General features: G+C 42.3%; 2 protein-coding genes across 2 annotated transcripts; one reads left to right on the top strand and one right to left on the bottom strand.

Moving 5' to 3' along the window:
* The first annotated feature begins 2,796 nt into the window (after positions 1-2,796).
* Positions 2,797-6,064, top strand: LOC127303103 (protein FAR1-RELATED SEQUENCE 5-like). Its single transcript, XM_071820739.1, has 5 exons — positions 2,797-3,093; positions 3,187-3,258; positions 3,365-3,487; positions 3,580-5,792; positions 5,872-6,064. The coding sequence occupies exons 1-5, from the start codon at positions 2,905-2,907 to the stop codon at positions 5,873-5,875; spliced, it is 2,601 nt and encodes an 866-aa protein (XP_071676840.1). The 5' UTR covers positions 2,797-2,904; the 3' UTR covers positions 5,876-6,064.
* A 10,268-nt stretch (positions 6,065-16,332) lies between these two features.
* LOC127303105 (uncharacterized) lies at positions 16,333-19,966 on the bottom strand. The gene is made up of 11 exons (XM_071820738.1): positions 19,866-19,966; positions 19,267-19,750; positions 19,011-19,166; positions 18,689-18,916; positions 18,051-18,606; positions 17,752-17,972; positions 17,467-17,667; positions 17,242-17,370; positions 17,050-17,162; positions 16,893-16,968; positions 16,333-16,338 (listed from the first exon to the last, which is right to left on the bottom strand). Exons 1-11 carry the CDS (start codon positions 19,964-19,966, stop codon positions 16,333-16,335), a joined length of 2,271 nt encoding a protein of 756 aa, XP_071676839.1.

Here is a 19,966-nt window from a genome sequence, read left to right as displayed (position 1 = left end):
CAACCATCTCACCCTGAGGCTGATGGCAGTACGCGCAAGGTCTGGGATGCCCAAGCCTCCCAGCCGCAGCGGCCTACACACCCGCGCCCAGTTGACGTGGCAGTGTCCCCCATTGGCATCCGCTCTACCGGCCCAAAGGAATCCACGCAAGATCACCTGCTTTAGTGCTTTTTTGTGGAGGCCCAGCACCATCAGCTGATGCAGAGGGATCGCTGCGAGGACCGAACGGATCAGCGCCAAACGCCCCACCCTAGGCATCATCGATGCCCTCCAGGTGGGCAGTTTGTCAGCCAAACGATCTACCAGGGGCTGGAACGCAGCAGCCGTCAGCCTCCTGATAGAAAGTGGGATGCCAAGTGCTGAAGTTATACCCAGAAGTTCTGATATTGAAGCTTCGTGGCCTGAAAAATGCACTGCTTGCATGCATGGTAACGAGTGCTATCCTGGTTTCAATCCGTTTAGAAATTGAATATGCATGCGAGCATCAGGCCAGGTTCTAGACCATCTTATCTAGGTCCAAAAGGTACTGAACAGTCCTCAAATGAGCTAATGAGAATTAAGTTTATAGCATGTGGTTTTTTCACAATTCTTGGAATCGAACAAGACATTTCTTATTTTACATTTTCCCACAAAATAATGTAAACAAGAAAACGGCCTGGAAATTCTTGTATGAGTAAAGATTATATATACTCCCTCCGGCCCAGCAATACATCCAAATTTTGATAAAGTTGAGACACTTTTGGTGGGACGGAGAGAGTACTATTTTTTCTGGTATCTTTCAATAACTAATATAGTTGTCTAAGAAATGCGCCTTGAAGACTTCAGAGTTATGCGAGTATGTCTTACCATGTAGAGCTTTACAACCAGTATTATTCTATTTCTGAATACAAGGATATATATTAACATGTAGCTAAGCTACAGGGTTATTTCTTTGATGATATATTGATATGAACATTAAGTGGGAGCTTTTTACCTGAATTTTGTATTTCTTGAGTATCAGTTGAAAAATCTTCGAATTAACTTTTTTTAAATATTTTTCTTAATCTCTTGTATGAAGAAATTACTCGTAAATTGAGAGAAAGTATACTAGAATTGTCTGTAATATTTGGAATTATTCATCACTTTTTATTGTTCAAAGTAGAAAACGACAATCTAAATAATTTTTGATTACTTAGGTCTCACATTTTCTATTGAAGGAATTCCTGAAATTGGGAAAAGGATGAGAGAGTTTCTTATAATCTGGGAGAGTCTTTACCAGTTTAGGTTTACTCATATGCTGTGGGACGACTGTCATATCTGCTTGGCCAGAAATGTAGTTTGAAACTTTCTTGTGCAATAACAAACTAGATGAATTGATGGAAGCACGAACTAATCAGCTGGAAATTCAAGATAAGCTTAGCCAGCAACAATTTGAAGTGCATACTAGGCTGACATCTATTTTTGTACTTCAGTCTTTCGTATTAAATCACAGTTTTCACATGCATTAGTTCTATGTTATTGTGTTAGGAAGAAATGATGATCCGTGTCCCGAATTGATTCCTTAGAGGTTGAATGGTTAAGCCTTATCGGCTAAAAAATGGGCTGTTTACATGCATGCTAACGAACGTGAATCTTGTTTCAATTCTATTAGAAGTCACGGAATCTTGTCTTCGATCTGTGATCATGGGTTCAGGATCATCCTATCTAGGCTCAAACAGGTAATGAAAGGTCCTCAAGTGAGTTAAATTTGGAGCCTTTTTTTTTCTCTATTCCTGAGAATTGAACTGGTCAAGGCGTCTAATATGATATTTCTCCACAAATAGTATAAACAAGAAAGGGCCTATAAATTCTCGCGTTGATAGAGATTAGAATATCTTTTGTGGCAGCCTTAAGTGACTTCAACAGTTTATAAGAAATTCACCTTGAAGACTTCAGAGCTATGCAACCAAATATCTCTTAATACAAATATATTTTTACATGAAGCTAGGTTGCGTGGTATTTACGCCAGTGATATGATGTCATGATAGGAGTTAACTAGATATAATTTTGTGCGAACATATACGTATGCAACTTGCATCTAGAGTTGCTTGGGTGGGACGACTAAGAAAAAGTTATACCTCTCTATTTATCCCGTTATACGAGGGATGCTCCGGTGCTCCCCCCTAAGTGAAGTTGAGGGGTCATATTGAGTTTTTTTTTTTTTTAAGCGTTGGGCTAGCCCGAACCCATATCCAGCCCGTGTATACCCATATGTATGGATACGGTATATGTACGTGACGTTTAAAAAAAAAAGGTGATCACGTGAGCAGTTAATTAAGATCTAATCCGCTTAAAACTCGCCGATCGTCGTGCATGTGTCTTCTGTTGCCGCGATCGTCGTGAGAAGAAGTTGTACTCCTCCGTCGTCGGAAACCCTAGCGCGAGCACGAGTTGGTGGTGGTAGGGTTGATCTTCCTCTCGGGAGGGATCGATCTGCCGCCGGCGCGCCGGCCGTCTCCGCCGTCGTGCACGTCCCCTTCTGTTGCCGCGATCGCCGTGAGCATTTTACTCCTAGTTGGAACCCTAGCGCGAGCCCGACGCATCAACCGAGCTGGTGGGGGTAGGGTTCCTCTTCCTCCCGGGTGGGATCTGCCGCTGGCGCGCCGGCCGTCTCCGCCGTCGCCGTTGATCGCTCCAACCAGATAAGTGTTGGCGAGCGCGGCTAGGGTTAGGGCCGGCTCCTCTTGCCCTTGAGCGTGGCCTAGCGGCTTCTTCCTCCTCGGACGCATCGATCGACCCCTATGGTGGGTGTAGGTTTACTCCGGCCGGCGCATCGATCGATTGGTAGGTACGTACATGATAACTCACCTCTTGTTGGGTCATTTTAACTTGTGAAAGAATTTGATGCGGATGTACTGAATTTGAGATTTTTGTTGTAGCTAGGAAATGGATGAGACGATGTCTGTTGTTTGTGAGGTAGAGAATGTTCCTGGAATTGGAGTTCATGGAGATGAGTCAGATAATTCTAGAACGGGGCTTGGTAATGAATCTTTGTCAGGGAGGGAGAATATTTTCGTTGGTTCAAGGTCAGATAATTCCATGAGCTCAGAGCATGGGATGGAAGCAATTATTAATGTAAGTGTATTTGATATATTCAATTTTTTTCATGGAAAGCAAATGCAGAAGGATAAATGTTTTAACATTGTCATGTTATCATTGAATATGTAGATGGACGACATTGACAATGATTATGAGAGAGATATTAGTGATGATGTTGAGTTGGATGAAAACAGCAATGAGGTACATGTAGTGTAATTGTTATTTGATATGCAATGAAATGAGATTACCATTAGAAAGTGGGAAACAGTAATGAGGTACATTTACTTGTTGTCTTAAATTTTTGCAGGAAATATTTGGACTTGAAAATGTGTATGACTATTATGGTGAATCCGACATGGAGAATTGTTTTTATGATGAGTCAGTAGTTGGCAAACATTATGTGGAAGCAAAGCCGTCGAATAGCAATGAGGTACGTATTGGTTAATTTTTTGTGGAAACCAAATTTTTTTTAATAGCCACATAAAAAAATTAGAGTTTGACTGCTATGTTTTTATGTGACAGTCCCATGTTGATGATGGTGATGACGCGAACCTCAGTCAAGCTTGTCAGGCAGAGGATACGATAGAGTTGTACATGATGATAAAGGAGATGACTTTTCCTAGTGAAGAAGCTGCATTCGAATTCTACAACAGCTATGCCAACGATAATGGATTCAGCATCAGATTGGATAAGGTCAGATATAGCAAAAAAATTACGAAACATAGGCGTTACAGGCGTTTTTTGTGTTCAAGGGAAGGTGAGCGTGATCCAAAGTTGATGACCGAAGAGGGACATAGCCGGAGGCTCAGACCACTGTCTCGATGCAACTGTGAGGCGCACATGACTGTGAAGCTGAATGAAAAACTTGGTTTCTGGTATGTTGATAGTTTTGATGACAAGCACAGTCATACGTTAGCAAGAGCGGATGAAACACCTTTTCTTTGGTCGCATAGAAAAATCAGAGATCATCAGAAGGCTGAGATCTTAGCTATGGGAGCTGCAGGTATTAGGAAGCACACCATAATGGATTCCATGATTAGCAGAAGTGGATGGTATGGCGGCGTTGGGTACGTCCGACGGGATCTGTACAACCTTTGCGGCAAGGAAAAGAGGAAACTACTTGCGAAGGGTGATGCTGCCACGACCATAGGCATTATGCTCAGCAGAAAGGAGAAGGACCCAAGTTTTTATTTCGACTATGACTTGGATGAAGAAGGACGGCTGAAGAGAATGTTCTGGTGTGACTCGCAGTCTGTACAGGACTATGAGGACTATGGAGATGTGCTTGTGTTTGACAGCACGTACAAGATGAATCGCTATCGTATGCCATTCATACCTTTTGTTGGTCTGAACAATCACCGTAGGACTACGGTTTTTGGTTGTGCCATAGTTTCAGATGAGAAAGAAGAAACTTATGTGTGGTTGCTGCAAACATTTCTGAAGGCAATGTGTCAGAAGAAGCCTTTGAGTGTAATTACGGACGCCGACTCAGCGATGATTAGGGCAATCCGCACTGTATTTCCCGATGTCTGGCACCGCATATGTTCTTGGCATGTTGAAAAAAATATGAAGATCCATCTCAGTCACAAGTCGTTGGGCGAGTTCCGGTCTATGTTGTACTATAGCACGTCCATAGCCGAATTTGAGCAGAGATGGCAGGCTTTTTTAAAAAGATGGAAGACAGAGAACACGGAAATTTGGTTGAGGAGGATGTACAGGAAGAGGCACCTGTGGGCTGCAGCTTTTCTGACAGAGGGTTTTTGGCTTGGTATGAAGAGCAACCAGCGGAGTGAAAGTCTGAATTCCTGCCTTCACCTGCACCTTGATGGAGAAATGACTTTGGTGGACATGATATTGCACTATGAGAATTGCATTACCCGCATCCGTGAGAACGAGGCACATGATGACTGCACGGCCTCACAGACATTACCTGTGCCCGTAACAAGCTGCAGGGATCTGGAGGTATTTGCTACCCACGTGTTTACGCCGGCAAACTTCTATATATTGCAGCTAGATTTGAGGTCAGTTGGCGGCATAGTGACTTTGGAAAGAAAGCTGGGATGTGGGTCTGAAACTTTTGTCGTGGCATGGCATAATAAACCAAAGAGGCAGTTCACCGTGGAATATACACCGGGAAATCCTAAAGAAACTATAAAGTGCAGCTGCAGGAGAATGATTCGAAAAGGACTCCCTTGCAAACATATATTCCATGTTCTATGTGTTCTGCAAATATCTGAAATTCCAAAGTGTTGTGTTCTTCGTCGGTTATCAAAAGACGCAAGAAATGGACTGCCTGCTAGGCGAACGAGTGATATGTTTGGAGTAGGTTGGTCAGGTACAGCGGATAGAATTGAATATAGCAAGGTCAGTGTGTTATCCTCGCAAGCTATGCATGCAGCATGCAAACACCCAACACTTTGGGCTCAGTTACAGGACAGTTTAAAGGACGTGATAGCAAAGGCGATTGAGTACGACAAGGAGGGTACGGTGGGTGCTGTTCCGATTTGTCTAAGCTCATTAGCAGTTGAACATGTGGAGGACCGAGAAGGAAACATGGTTAAGGTCCAGGATCCTATTAAAGTATCGAGCAAAGGTACACATAATTCAGATGATGACAACCGTCCCAAGTCTAAAAATGGAAGACCTCTATCGTACGACGAGCACAAAATTAAGTGCGGGGCTTGCAAAGAGCCAGGTCACAACCGGCGCAGCAAGAAATGCAAACTTAACAACAAGTGAGTGCCTATAAGCTGTCCTACTTACATAATTCAACAAAAGTAGCATTTTATAATTAGCATGTAATTTCCAATGCAGGTAGTACAAGAACTGTTACCATTATATATGTACTGGCGGCATCAGCAGTGGACTCATGCATCATCTTATGTTGAATGGCAACTCTTATAGATGTAGGGGTTTAAGTTTCAGACGATGAACCTACTGTTTGTAAAGTGGTGGATATGTTCACTCTGGTGTCTTTTGTGCTAATCTATGTAATCGTCGCGACTATTTGAACTACCTCTCTCTTTTTATGTGAAATTGTATGTTCTTTTGCTGAACTTCAATAATCATGGAAGGATTACTGTGTTTATTATGTTTTTATGAGTGATTTGTACTGAACTATGTTCTCTTTTTATGAGTCAATTAACTCAATTCTTGTAAAGCTGATTTCTACTCGGTGGCTTCTCTTTTATGTATCCTGTTTTTTTCTTCAATTTTTTCTATATTATTGTTTGCTTTCATGTTGGTTCTCTGTACTATAGTTTTATTCTTTCCTATAATGTTTCACAATAAATCGTAATATTTTCGATTCCATTACAAATTTGTGATAACACAAAGAATTATCTTTCCTAAATGATGTTAAAATAATAAACCAACAATATTTTTTGCATGCGTGGATGTTGAGCTTTACGTGGTGGGTATAGCATGTCTTGGGCCGATAGAGTTGGCGGCCCAATTAAATATAAAGCCTAACTCGATGGGCCATTTCTATTTAACAAAGTGTTCCCTAACTCGCTGTTAGGGTTCGTCTGTGTTGCCTATGTCTCGCCGCGGGGGTGATCGGCGGCTGCACGCGATCGTGAACTCATCGGATAGAGCGGATCCGATGGACGGCGACCACGGATGGGCGAAGCTTACATCTGTTGTGCATTACAACAGAGGGAAGATGAAGACTGCGGCAGCACATACCCTAGTTGAGCCGGTTAGTACCTGATTATTTGCTGTTTTATAAAAGAATTCTTCCATAACCCATAATCTGCTATGATGAAATATAGGATGATGACGAAGGCATGGTTCAGTTTGTTGATGTTTTGCCGCAGTACGAGTTTGATCCATTGTACTACGGTATTGAGAAGAACACAAAGAACAGGTGTGGCCACTCGGTGTTCCCTGCTCGCCGTGTTTGCAACGACGGTTACGACACTGGAAGACGGTTTTTGGGTTGTCCATATGAGGTATACTTTCAAACCATATAATTTCATGTTTGAACTTTATTTATATGCTATGTTTTCATATGATATGTTTTCTTTCAGGGAATACATACATGCGCGTATGTAGAGTGGGTTGACAGTGAATGGAAAGGAAGAGAAAGATATGTGATAGGGCAACTATCCGAGAAGATCAACAAGGTGCAGAACGAAAATGAAGACAAAGAAAAAACCTTGAAGATACAATTGAAAATGCAGAGAAAAGTGTTGAAGTCCAAGGACAATATTATTTGCTTTCTAGCAACAATGTGTGTTGCAATGTTTGGGTTAGTAGTAGGAATAATATGCAAGCATTTCAAGTAGTTGTTTTATTTGCAACATATTCAAATTAGTCAGGTGTGTAATTGGAAATGTCAAGATGAAAAAATTATTTCCAATGATGTGGTCATGTCAAAATATCATGCAAGTGTGTTTCGGTGTGTGGATGAAAAATTAAATGTGGTTTCAGATGAAATGGAAGTGTGTTTTTGTTTGTACCTGAAAAATGCTACTGTGTGAGTTTGTAGCTGAAAAAAGGCTACTATGCATATCCGTTCGGAACTTTAGCCCCATTTTTTGAAGCAACCTATTTTTCGACCTCCTCCAAATGTCCTCAAAATTTTCACACATGGTATGTAACAGAAATAAACATGGAATGTGATGATATTTTTATCATTATGAATATTTTTGAATTAGGATGTGGCGAAAAGGGTTTTATGGTGAATATGAGTCTAACTTGCACTAAAATAGATTCAAACACCTTGGATGGGGCCAATATTCTTGTAGAGTGAATGGTGCAGGCATGTGCAAGTGTGGCCTCACCCTAGCATGCCCATCTACCTGATTTACCCAAAAAATGCATGTTTCCGCTTAAAACCCTATGTTTCGGGTGTCTGGGTGCAACTAACCATGGTGTACCCCACAATATTCTTGTAAACTTAATTTTTAAATGTTTTTTATTAATAATTGATATTACATACATGGGAGCCTATAAAAAAAATTTGAGGTGATTTAGAGATGGTCGAAAAATTCACTTGCTCTACGACGGACCGTTTGGTATAACTTTATCCCCATTTTTTAAGCAAGTGATTTTTTCGACCTCCTCCAAATCACCTCAAATTTTGTAGACATGGTATGTAACACAAACAATCATGGAATGTGAAGATATTTTTCATTTTTAGATATTTTGGAAGACCTAGTGGATGCTCCATGGTTGGGAGGTGCCGATACAAGGGTTTTAGGGTCAAAATGGGTCTACCATGGCCTAAAACATACCCAACCACCTTGGATGGGGCCAATATTTGGCACACTTGTGCATGCTGGTGTGCCCCACCCTTTTTAATTGCTCTTTGTAGGTTGGTTTTTGCATTCATGGTGATCCCATGGTTGGGAGGTGCCGATACAAGGGTTTTAGTGTCAAAATGGGTCTACCATGGCCTAAAACATACCCAACCACCTTGGATGGGGCCAATATTTGGCACACTTGTGCATGGTGGTGTGCCCCACCCTTTTTGGATTGCTCTTTGTAGGTTGGTTTTTGCATTCATGGTGATCCCATGGTTGGGAGGTGCCGATACTAGGGTTTTAGGGTCAAAATGGGTCTACCATGGCCTAAAACATACCCAACCACCTTGGATGGGGCCAATATTTGGCACACTTGTGCATGCTGGTGTGCCCCACCCTTTTTAATTTCTCTTTCTAGGTTGGTTTTTGCATTCATGGTGATACCATGGTTGGGAGGTGCCGATACTAGGGTTTTAGGGTCAAAATGGGTCTACCATGGCCTAAAACATACCAAACCACCTTGGATGGGGCCAATATTTGGCACACTTGTGCATGCTGGTGTGCCCCACCCTTTTTTAATTGCTCTTTGTAGGTTGGTTTTTGCATTCATGGTGATCCCATGGTTGGGAGGTGCCGATACTAGGGTTTTAGGGTCAAAATGGGTCTACCATGGCCTAAAACATACCCAACCACCTTGGATGGGGCCAATATTTGGCACACTTGTGCATGGTGGTGTGCCCCACCCTTTTTTAATTTCTCTTTCTAGGTTGGTTTTTGCATTCATGGTGATCCCATGGTTGGGAGGTGCCGATACTAGGGTTTTAGGGTCAAAATGGGTCTACCATGGCCTAAAACATACCCAACCACCTTGGATGGGGCCAATATTTGGCACACTTGTGCATGGTGGTGTGCCCCACCCTTTTTAATTTCTCTTTCTAGGTTGGTTTTTGCATTCATGGTGATCCCATGGTTGGGAGGTGCCGATACTAGGGTTTTAGGGTCAAAATGGGTCTACCATGGCCTAAAACATACCCAACCACCTTGGATGGGGCCAATATTTGGCACACTTGTGCATGCTGGTGTGCCCCACCCTTTTTTAGTTTCTCTTTCTAGGTTGGTTTTTGCATTCATGGTGATCCCATGGTTGGGAGGTGCCGATACTAGGGTTTTAGGGTCAAAATGGGTCTACCATGGCCTAAAACATACCCAACCACCTTGGATGGGGCCAATATTTGGCACACTTGTGCATGGTGGTGTGCCCCACCCTTTTTTAATTTCTCTTTGTAGGTTGGTTTTTGCATTCATGGTGATCCCATGGTTGGGAGGTGCCGATACTAGGGTTTTAGGGTCAAAATGGGTCTACCATGGCCTAAAACATACCAAACCACCTTGGATGGGGCCAATATTTGGCACACTTGTGCATGGTGGTGTGCCCCACCCTTTTTGGATTGCTCTTTGTAGGTTGGTTTTTTCATTCATGGTGATCCCATGGTTGGGAGGTGCCGATACTAGGGTTTTAGGGTCAAAATGGGTCTACCATGGCCTAAAACATACCAAACCACCTTGGATGGGGCCAATATTTGGCACACTTGTGCATGCTGGTGTGCCCCACCCTTTTTTAATTTCTCTTTCTAGGTTGGTTTTTGCATTCATGGTGATCCCATGGTTGGGAGGTGCCGATACTAGGGATAAGGTGCACGCGCCAATACAAACTTTTCCCCTAAAATTTGAGTAACAAAATCTTGATTATAATATATGTATATAGTATCGTTGGATTCACATTGAAAATACACTTTATAATGATACTAATCTAATACAAATATTAATCGTGTATTTGAAGTAATGTTTGGCAAACATATCCGCCGGCTCAGTCTTCCGGAGGTGCTCATAGGGGTAGGGTGTGCGTGTGTGCGTTCATAGGGGTGAGTGTATGCGCGTGTATATGAGCGTCTGCGTTTGTACTGTGTTTCTCAAAAAAAAAAAAAAAAAAAGCTCCTAAACCGATGACTTGTAGAGCAACGTGGCAAGGGAGAGGAGGCTATGGTGACGTGTAAAGCTACCTGGCGAGGGACCTGAGGCGTCCGCGCATATAAAAGCTTCGTCTCCCACATCTGCGGCCATTTCCCCCCGTTCCCCACCTCTCCGAGAATCTCTCCGCCAAAAAACCCCTCTCCCTCTCCATCTACCTCGCTCCGCCGGTAGTTTAGGTTTTCGCATCGCCGATCCAGTCGATTCGGCGGCGATGGAAGCTGCGGGAGTAGCAGTTGGCGCGGACGATCTGGAGAACTTGGCGGCCGTCGATGTTGCTGCATCGGCGGAGGCGGTTGGAGGCGAAGGCGGTGGTGGAGAGTCCAGCATTACGGCGGTCGCTGCGAGGTCCACCGTCGTCGATGCCTCTGTCATCGGGTCGGTCGTCGTCGGCCCGGTGGTCGCGGCACGGGCGGATCTGGACGCGGAGGAATCTGCGGAGGAGGATTCGTCGTCCTTGGCGGAGAAGGCCGTGCCGGATCTGCTCGCTGCGCCGGCGTCCGGCGACGTCTCGGAGGTGAAGCCGGACTTGCATATGGAGGTAACTGCTCGTTCTGCCCCTTTTTTTCCTGTGGATTAACGGGTCTACCAGGCTACCTTATCCAAACAACATCTTAATTACTTGCTCTGATAATGTTGATACTGGGTAGGTTATGCTCGGGGTTTACTCTGACGTTATCACGGTAGCAACTATGGAGCTTAACTAATGTTCTATGCTGTGCCGTGATGTTTGTTCATTTTGTTCATGTGCTGGATAGTTGCACAAGGATCTCTATTGTACAAATCAGAGGGAGTAGTTGATGTAAATGAACTATGCCTGATTACAAATGCATAACACAAGTTAGAATCTCAAATCATGATAGTGATTCTTAGTTTTTACACTAGGTCTAACCCTTTTAAGTATTTTACTTTTGCAATAGGTACTACTAATTGCATGATATGGTCCACATAACCTAGCTTATAAATTCCATGTTTCGGTACTTTATTATCAAATTTATTTACTGCGCCGTAGGAAAATACAGCAACTTATAAATGTTGATCAAAATCATTTCTATTACAGAATAATAAATAAAGCATTTCTGTATGACATGATTACCATTACTTGTTTGTAATTAATAATAAGGACTTAGGAGTTAGGAGTATACATAAGATGATACAATGAAAGAATGTTAAATATGATATGGATTATTGTTTCCTTTTTGATTTTTTGGTATGCAAACTATTTTGATGACTTTTTCCTTGAGGGGATTAATGTGTGGATTTATCTTTTTGGTATGTAGGTTGGCGAAGGGTCTAGGAAGAGGAAGCGGGAGGACGTGGAACCTGTGCCTCCTCCAAACCAGCATGAGGAAGAACCTGTTACTGCTGATGCAGCAAACCAGGAGGAGGTGGTGGAACCTGTGCCTCCTCCAAACCAGCATGAGGAAGAACCTGTTACTGCAGATGCAGCAAACCAGGAGGAGGTGGTGGAACCTGTGCCTCCACCAAACCAGGAGGAGGAAGAACCTGCTGATGCTGATGCTGCAAACCAGGAGGAGGTGGTGGTGCCTGTGGATGGTCCATACCAGGACTTGGAGGAATCTGATGGCTCGCTGGAGGTGAGCAATATATTTAGTTGTGTACCCTTCCATCTATTTCATTTTGTTTGGTTTGCATCTGTAATTGTAATTTGTACACATTGTTCTTGTCTAGTATGACTCACAGGATTCTGCGGAGTCGGTTGACAGCAGGAACATGGGGTCATTCAAAAGGAAGCTCCTGGAGAAGCTGCATAATGGGGACCTGCCTTTCAAGAAGCGTGGGAAGTACTTCTGTCCATGGCACAGGTCGAAGCCGAAGGGTGGCAAGCTTGATCATCTGAGGCAGCATGCCGAGGAGCTAGCCATCTCTGGCACCTCTAGGCAGATTAGGGTACAGCATTATGGACTGCTGGTGGTGCTCTCTGTCGAGGATGATGCCTAGATGTTGTGGACTGATGTGATGTTGTTGCTTTTGCTTTATGGCGTTGAACTATGTCAGTAATGAGTGTTGAACAAAGTTAGTTTTGTAAATAACTAAGTTATTTACCTAGTGTGACCATCTATTATATTGATGGTCTTATTTTGTGAATATGTGTGGAACTAAGTTATGTAATTAAGTATAATGTATGTATTGGTGTGCTGATGCTTAGCTATGTCTTGCCTTTGGAATGATGGTGGTTGCATGTTACATCCATATGCATCATCTGGTGCAACTTGTCATCTGCATAATTGTGCCGAGAAAATTGCTGATGGCTTCGGAATGCTGGTGGTTGCATCTTTGAGCACTTTGCGTCGCCTTGGTTGCCCTCCTCTCCACAGTAGCTATGTCTGCACTGTAATGTGCATAGGTGTACCAATTTTATGTTGTAATACAAAATTACAGAATAAAAATATAAATGAGTTGAGTCAGTCGGGCCGCATTAGGATAACTTAATAGTTCCGGTGGCCCAGTATTACCCAAATTGAAAAGCTAAAAAATAATGGCCTGACGGCCCATCCCGCACCTATATACAAGCTCAACGCTTTCTTATACCCTAATCGTGGGATTGCCTGATAAATTATTCCCATTTTTTTGCCGTCGCCGCCTCAGAACCCTGCGTACCATTGTGGAGCTGTCGTCGGTGAGAGGTATGATAAAACCCTATGCATATCCGTCCGGAACTAGATCATCTATCTCCCCTCTGTTGCTCATCTATCTCCCCTCTATTCTCCGTGCGGTTGTTTCTGACAATTGATCAAATTGTCGACAACACATAGATCTCATACATTAGCTGCAGCAATTATTGCCCAGTACATGCGCCATGTTAGATCTGTTTTTCATCTGATGTCCCGGGCCTAATATGCATTCATTTTTGTCATCTATTTGTCGACAACACCTACATTAGCTACAGTAACTGCAATCAGTTTCTCATCTATTTGTCGACAACACCTAGATCTGCTACAGTAACTGCAATCAGATTCTCATCTATTTGTCGACAACACCTAGATCTGCTACAGTAACATGCAGTACTAAAAGATTGAATCTTGTACATTTTGAGGTCATACTATTGAAGTTGTCATGTAACATATGTCATAGATCATCATGAATGTTACATTAAATGCATTTTTTATAACTATGTTTGATCACTCGTAATGGTATGAAGGTGAACATGGACGCTCACGTACCTGAAGTTGTTGCTCCTGGGGATGCGCAGAAAAGAATTACTATGAGAGGTAAGAATGATCCTTCCAACAAAAATGTTTCAGTACATATATTATTGTTCATTAATATCCAAAATTATGCATTCAGGTCCAGGAATTATGGGGAATGCAGATTTTGACTCCTTCTGTGTGTTTGCCAATCTGGTGGAGATGGATGATGAACAACTTGCTAGACTGAAGCGTGTAGTTTGTAAGCACAACCCAAGTAGACCCCTCTATGTCTTCACCATAAAAAATTCAATCATCATCAAGGGCAAAGCCAAAATGGTAATCAATTTTTGAATAAATCATAAGCCATCATTACTGTCCAAGCGTATGTCAAATTTTTTTGCTAACAAATGATTGCTCATTGACTCCTTTTGCAGTACTTCTCAAAGGCCTACACCATGGAGTACATTGTGAAGAATCTGAAATTACCATCCGAAATTCAAGTCTTTTCCAGGAATAGAAAAGTTGCTAAAGTTAGGATGGTCTTGAGCAAAGTAGGGAAAACTGCCATGATTACCTCAAATTGGATGGATGTTGTGAAGCAAAATAAGATGCAAGTTGGTGACATCTACATATTCTGGTTTCGTGGTAGCAAGGAGGGTGGTCTGAAGCTCCTAGTTGATCAACTATGAAATCACCACGTATTTTAAATGCTTACACATGACAACTGTGTCATGAAACATGGACATTAGTGTGTGCTACATATTATGTTTGATTAATTGTTAACGCATGTTTTATTGTCATGACATTAGTGTGTGCTGCATATTATGTTTCAATAATGATTTACGCATGTTTTATTGTCATGAAATAGTGGTGTTTGCTATTAATCGATCACATAAGCACTGCATAAAAAGTGGCGTCATCATGCACCAAATCTAGGCCATATTGCGTAGCTTCAAGCTGTGCAGGGCCCGCGTAAAAAGGTAGCCCATTTCGGTGTGTTCCCACATAACGTGATTTAATTTCGGCTGGGCAGTTGCCATTTTTGTGCAGGGCAGTTCACACCGAGTCATCTTCCCTCCCTTCTTTCTCCTCCTCATTTGCCATTTATTCTGCAGTGCATTTCCCACCGATTCATCTTCCCTCCCCTTCTTTCTCCTCCTTTCTCCACACTGCCCTCTTCGTCTACCTCTCGAAATGGACCAGGAAAGAGAGTTCAGCAATCACAGCACTGACATGGATCAGGAAAGGGAGGTTAGCAATCAGAGCAGTGACACGGATCAGGAATGGGAGGTTACCAGTCACAAAACTGAAATCCGGAAGATTGTCGCACATCAAACTGAGATTGAGGTTGTCTACACCGACGACAACCATAAAGCAGCCGAGATTGTGGACATGTACGAGCAGTGGTTGAGCAAGGATGAATACAAGTTCATGGGCCTGGACTTCGAGTACTGCGACCCGGAGTACAAAGGTGACTATCGGATCGCCGTCGTCCAACTGGCGATGAAAGATCACGTATTGGTCTACCAATGGTCAAGGTATGTATATTTGATTTTTACAGTGGCTCTTGCAAACTTGAAATATGAAACCCGGTTTTACATAACCTCTATCATCTTGATTTGATGCTTCATGCTAGTTCATTTCTGTGATTTGATATTTTTGATGTGGTTACTTAGTTGTTATTTAGTTACTCATGTGCCTGTAGTTATGGTAAATCCCCCTCACAAACATAGTACTGGTACTCATTCATCTTTAAGGATAAAATCTGAACTTCTAAATCCATTTGAATGTACTGATATGAACCATGATATGTACTTCCATTCAAGTTCAGACAAAAAATGTTAAATGACACGTAGGAATGAAATATTATCACATAATTTCATTGCATTTCACAACTCAATTTCAGCATTTTTTCCCAACAATATTTTACCAGTTAATCTTTTCCATTTTTATGGTGGAGCAGTAGCCAACCGTGGTGTCCCAAACTCATGGATTTCCTACGCAGTGGTGTCCACTTTGCTAGCGTCGATATCAGAAATGACAGAATAGCAATGCAGCGAAGTTGGAATATTGAGATACCAATTGAGTACCACATCGATCTGCAGGACTTGTTCCAGCTTGAACGCGACAGGACTGGGATGGCTGACATGGCAGCCGCACTCATCGATATGAGCTACAAAGGAATGAAGAAAGAATTCCCATCTGTCCAGCACAAGTTCTGGGAGAAGAATCCCCTCGATGAAATTAATCTGGAGTATGCAGCCAGAGATGGGTTTGTGGCGTACAAACTGTACCATATAATCCGTCAATGCAACTATGGACAGCGCCACCGGCTACCTCCGCAAGCAACACCAACTGCATTGCAACCCAGTTCAACGGGCGGCACAAAGGCTTCTTCATCGAGCAGCAAAGAAAGGAAAAGAATTGGCTGGCACCAAGCGCCCAAGTGGGGATGAAGCGTGGACACACACTCGCATCACTGATGGGCATGAATATTGGACTGCCGCGTCCTGGAGTTTTCCCATGTGTTATCAAACAAGCCCTCCTCGTTTTCGTGGGGGCCACTGGGACGAGTGGCCAGAGGAGAAGAAGCCGAAGATAGATTGGAGTGGTGCTGCCCCAAACACACCCTAGATAGATCTATGTTCTGTGAAGTGTGTATGTTGATACTACGGTTTTGTAAATGGGTTGAACTACTTGACTAAATGCAAAGTGTGTGTGTGCACCTGAAAAAATCTTCAACGAAATTGATGTGTGTACGTGAAAAATTCTAGTGTGTGTGAGTGTGTAGCTGAAAAAAGGCTACTATGTTGGTGTATGATTCTTTACAAATGCAAAGCGTGTGTCTACACCTGAAAAAATCGCACAAGTAATATGATACCGACTTGGTACACTGTGTTTGTGTATGTAGCTTAAATGTTACTTTCAGTGTTTGTGTGCAACTGAAAAATCATCAAGAAATCATGATCAAAAAATATGTACGTGTGTGTCTGTATGTGCACCTCAATAAAACAAGAAACAAGAATATATGATTAAGCAAACAAAATAATAGGATAGCCATATGTCTTGAACAAAACGAAAAAAGTATTCATGGTCACTTGACAACATAACATAGTTGATAGAAGGAAAAAAGCTATTCATGGTCAGGAAACCTTCTTCGGGACTAAAACCTAACCACTCAAACTTTTATCTTCCATTTTCTATGTCTTCTTGTTGATCCTGGAAGCGACGGACCGAATTCTCTCTTTCACCATCTCTAACGTGTTCGAAGGCGATAACATCATTTCAGCGACAATTCGTCTTCGCCTTCCATTAATTTTGATCTAAACAATATTACGAAATATGGGTTAGATGTAACACATTTTTGTTAATCCAAGGGTGTACATACAGACGATTTTTAACAAACCTGTGAAATCTCTGCAGTCATCCGGTCCCCATCCCAATGCTCCATGCATTCCATCACAAACAATCCACAAGAGTTCCTGTTGTAAATGCAAAATCTCGATAACGTTAATCCTCTCATGTATTGATCATAAACTTAAATTGGTGTAACATTAACTCACCCGTCATGTTGCTGCGGCATGTCGTACTCTAATATCGGCCACTTTGAAACGTCGGGATGATTTCCACTCGTGACTTCGTTGGCCACTTGCATGTCATCTGCAATTTGGCGCCGCTGTAGAGAGATAACAGTTATGCTAATTTGCGCAATTCAGTGTGTTAGAAGTAATGTGGACAATTTGTTTTTCACTTACAAGTGCCTCAACAGTCTCCAACGTAAACTCTAGAGGATAAAGCGAGTCGAGAACTTGGAATTCTTGCTTCGGTGTGTGCATGACAACGGTCGTCCAGTGTGTATTGCCAATGTTGAGTGGAAAATAAACCTGCAAAAAATTAGAACATATGAAAAAATGAGATGTCATTCGGCAAGTTTATTAGCAGAGTACTACAATATTTTATAACAATCATATATTACGTACCTTGTCACGGACGGTGTATTCCGTCAACACTCTACCAACCGCACCAGATCTTACCATCGCGCTATCCATGTTCTTGCTGGATTCTTTGGGTTTGTCTCCGGCAATTGCCCGGTCTACTAGATATTTTGATCTCCATGCTGGACACAAGAAGCGATCATCCCCAACACGGAGGTTCAAATGCCCAATGTAACCATCAATGACCTGCGAATAACATAATGACATTATATGTTAATAACATACATGTAAATATTAAATGTATGGAATAGATGTGTTCTACACACTTACATCATCGGACAACCATTTTTCGTCGAGAACAACACGTAGCCGCTCAGCGTTAACTTCATCGCCCCTGGCACTCCGGTAAACATTCTTTTTTTTGTGCTGGTCTGAGCGAGATGCAAGCTCGAGGAAGACTATAGCTGCGTCTACAAGTTCAGCCGTCAAATCGCATGATGCATCCGGTTTTGCATTTTTATCTGCTCCAGATTTATCATCGAAATTCAGAGCTGCATGCATACGAAAATGATTAGCAAATACAACATTTCTTATAGAGAATATTAAAAATAATGGGACAAATAAACTACCTTTTGTGGATGAACCACGGACTTGACGCTTGGAGCGTCTGTCTAGAGCATAGGGAGATTGAAATTTTTTGGGAATTGTTCGCTTCCTCTTCCCAGCCAACTCATCTTCCTTTGATTTAGATAAGAACTTGCTAATACTTACTGCGTCGAGATCAATTTCTGAATCTGATGTCACCGGATCAGCATTTTCAATGATGAACGGATTATCCGGTGTGCTACCAACATCGCCAAATGGCTTTCCTGGAGTACCATTCAGTCCACCAGCCTTGTCAGGTGTGCGCATAGCATCATTTGCATTCTTGGTAGTACCATTCTTAGCAGGCTCCTTTAATTTTTTTTCCAATTTATCAACTTCATCAGCCAGGTTCATGTCAATGATACGAATAGAATCTCCACCTCCTGCTGAATCGCTCTCTTCCTTGTACATGAACTCTTTTTTATCACGAGGGCCGTTCCGGAAAGAGTTGACATCTTCCTGGTCCTCCATGTTACCGGAAACCAGTGCGGCTGCTGGTTTGTAAGTCACGCCTTCCTTATTAAACATCTCCAATGTTCTCTGCAACACAAAAATATATAAGTTCATGAACGATTGCATTTTCAATAACAAAAGAAAATGACACAACAATTAGGCGTTTCACCTGAGCACATAAGGCAGGGATGGTAGCCAACATCTTCTGCAATTGTGCATCTAGGTAACCCGTTAAACGATTTATCAGAATTTCCGTCTGACCGTTATCAATGGGTTTTGGAGCCTGTTTCTTTTTTGGAACAGCACTCGCGGGCTTGGCGTTATTCTGATGAGCAGCCACAGGATCTGGCACAACTGGCTCCATCATCCGATACTCTTCAGTGATATTTTCATCAATCTGCACGTTATATAATGCAAGAGTTAAGTACTACAGTTTTGAATTGATTATTTACAAAATTAAGTGTGCCTATTCGTAACACTGAAATTAGTACCTTCACGTTACCACGACCTCGACCATTCTCATAGTCAAAATTGTCTCTCCGCGTGGCAGCTGCTTCATTCCAGTTCCTCATTAGAGGGCGCATGGACAGTTTAGGATTAAATGCACAGTCGCCTTCTAGCGGCTGACATTTTTCCCAGTACAAGTACTGCATGCATGTAAACAAAGGAGAGTAAATTAATTATCTATACGTGATAAATGCAGTGAGATGTAGTATGCACAACACTCCGACATAAGACCATACATACCTGCAACATTCCTAACTTCCCTTTTGGCCACTGACGGATTTGTCTACCTTTTCTTACCAGCCTAATGCTATCCAACAGAACCCTAAGAGTGAATGCATTCCAATTGATTTTTGAGATTCGGTTCACATCTTCTACTAGTGCATAGAACTTGTGTGGGACAATCTTCGTCGCCATAGGAGCAAGTACTGTTCCCAGAAGCACTAGCACTACCCTCCTCAGGAAGTCATCATCGGCAAGTTTACTTTTAATGATGTCGTCAATTAATTCGTCGATAACGATGTTACCGGTTGATTTGCTTATGAACTGTGGTGGGATGCGATGCTTCACGTCTTCACCTTCCTCGGTAAGTATTTCCCCAGCAGAAAATCCTTCATTAACCAGACCAAGGAGACACTCAACATCAACAAAACCAAGAGACACCACGCCATTGTTCTCTCCTATTTCGAATGTACCAGTGGCAGGGTCAAAAACATCAAGCATGAACCTGGAACAAAAATGAAGATGAATCAATAAGTAATATGCAAAAATAATCCACGAATTACAAATGACATATGAACATGTGATGAAATATTACGTAATATACATGTGAGAAGGTGTACCTGATCAATATTGTACGCATCTTCACAGAAGGAATCATCATCATACTTCTTAAATTAGTTAGAGCTAGTCTAGCACGTTGATCCACGGTAAGACGGGCCAT

The sequence above is a fragment of the Lolium perenne genome, chromosome 5, assembly GCF_019359855.2.
Source record: "Lolium perenne isolate Kyuss_39 chromosome 5, Kyuss_2.0, whole genome shotgun sequence".
Taxonomy (NCBI): Eukaryota; Viridiplantae; Streptophyta; class Magnoliopsida; order Poales; family Poaceae; genus Lolium; species Lolium perenne.
Note: the sequence above shows the minus strand (reverse complement) of the source record. Positions and strands in the feature narration are given on the sequence as shown.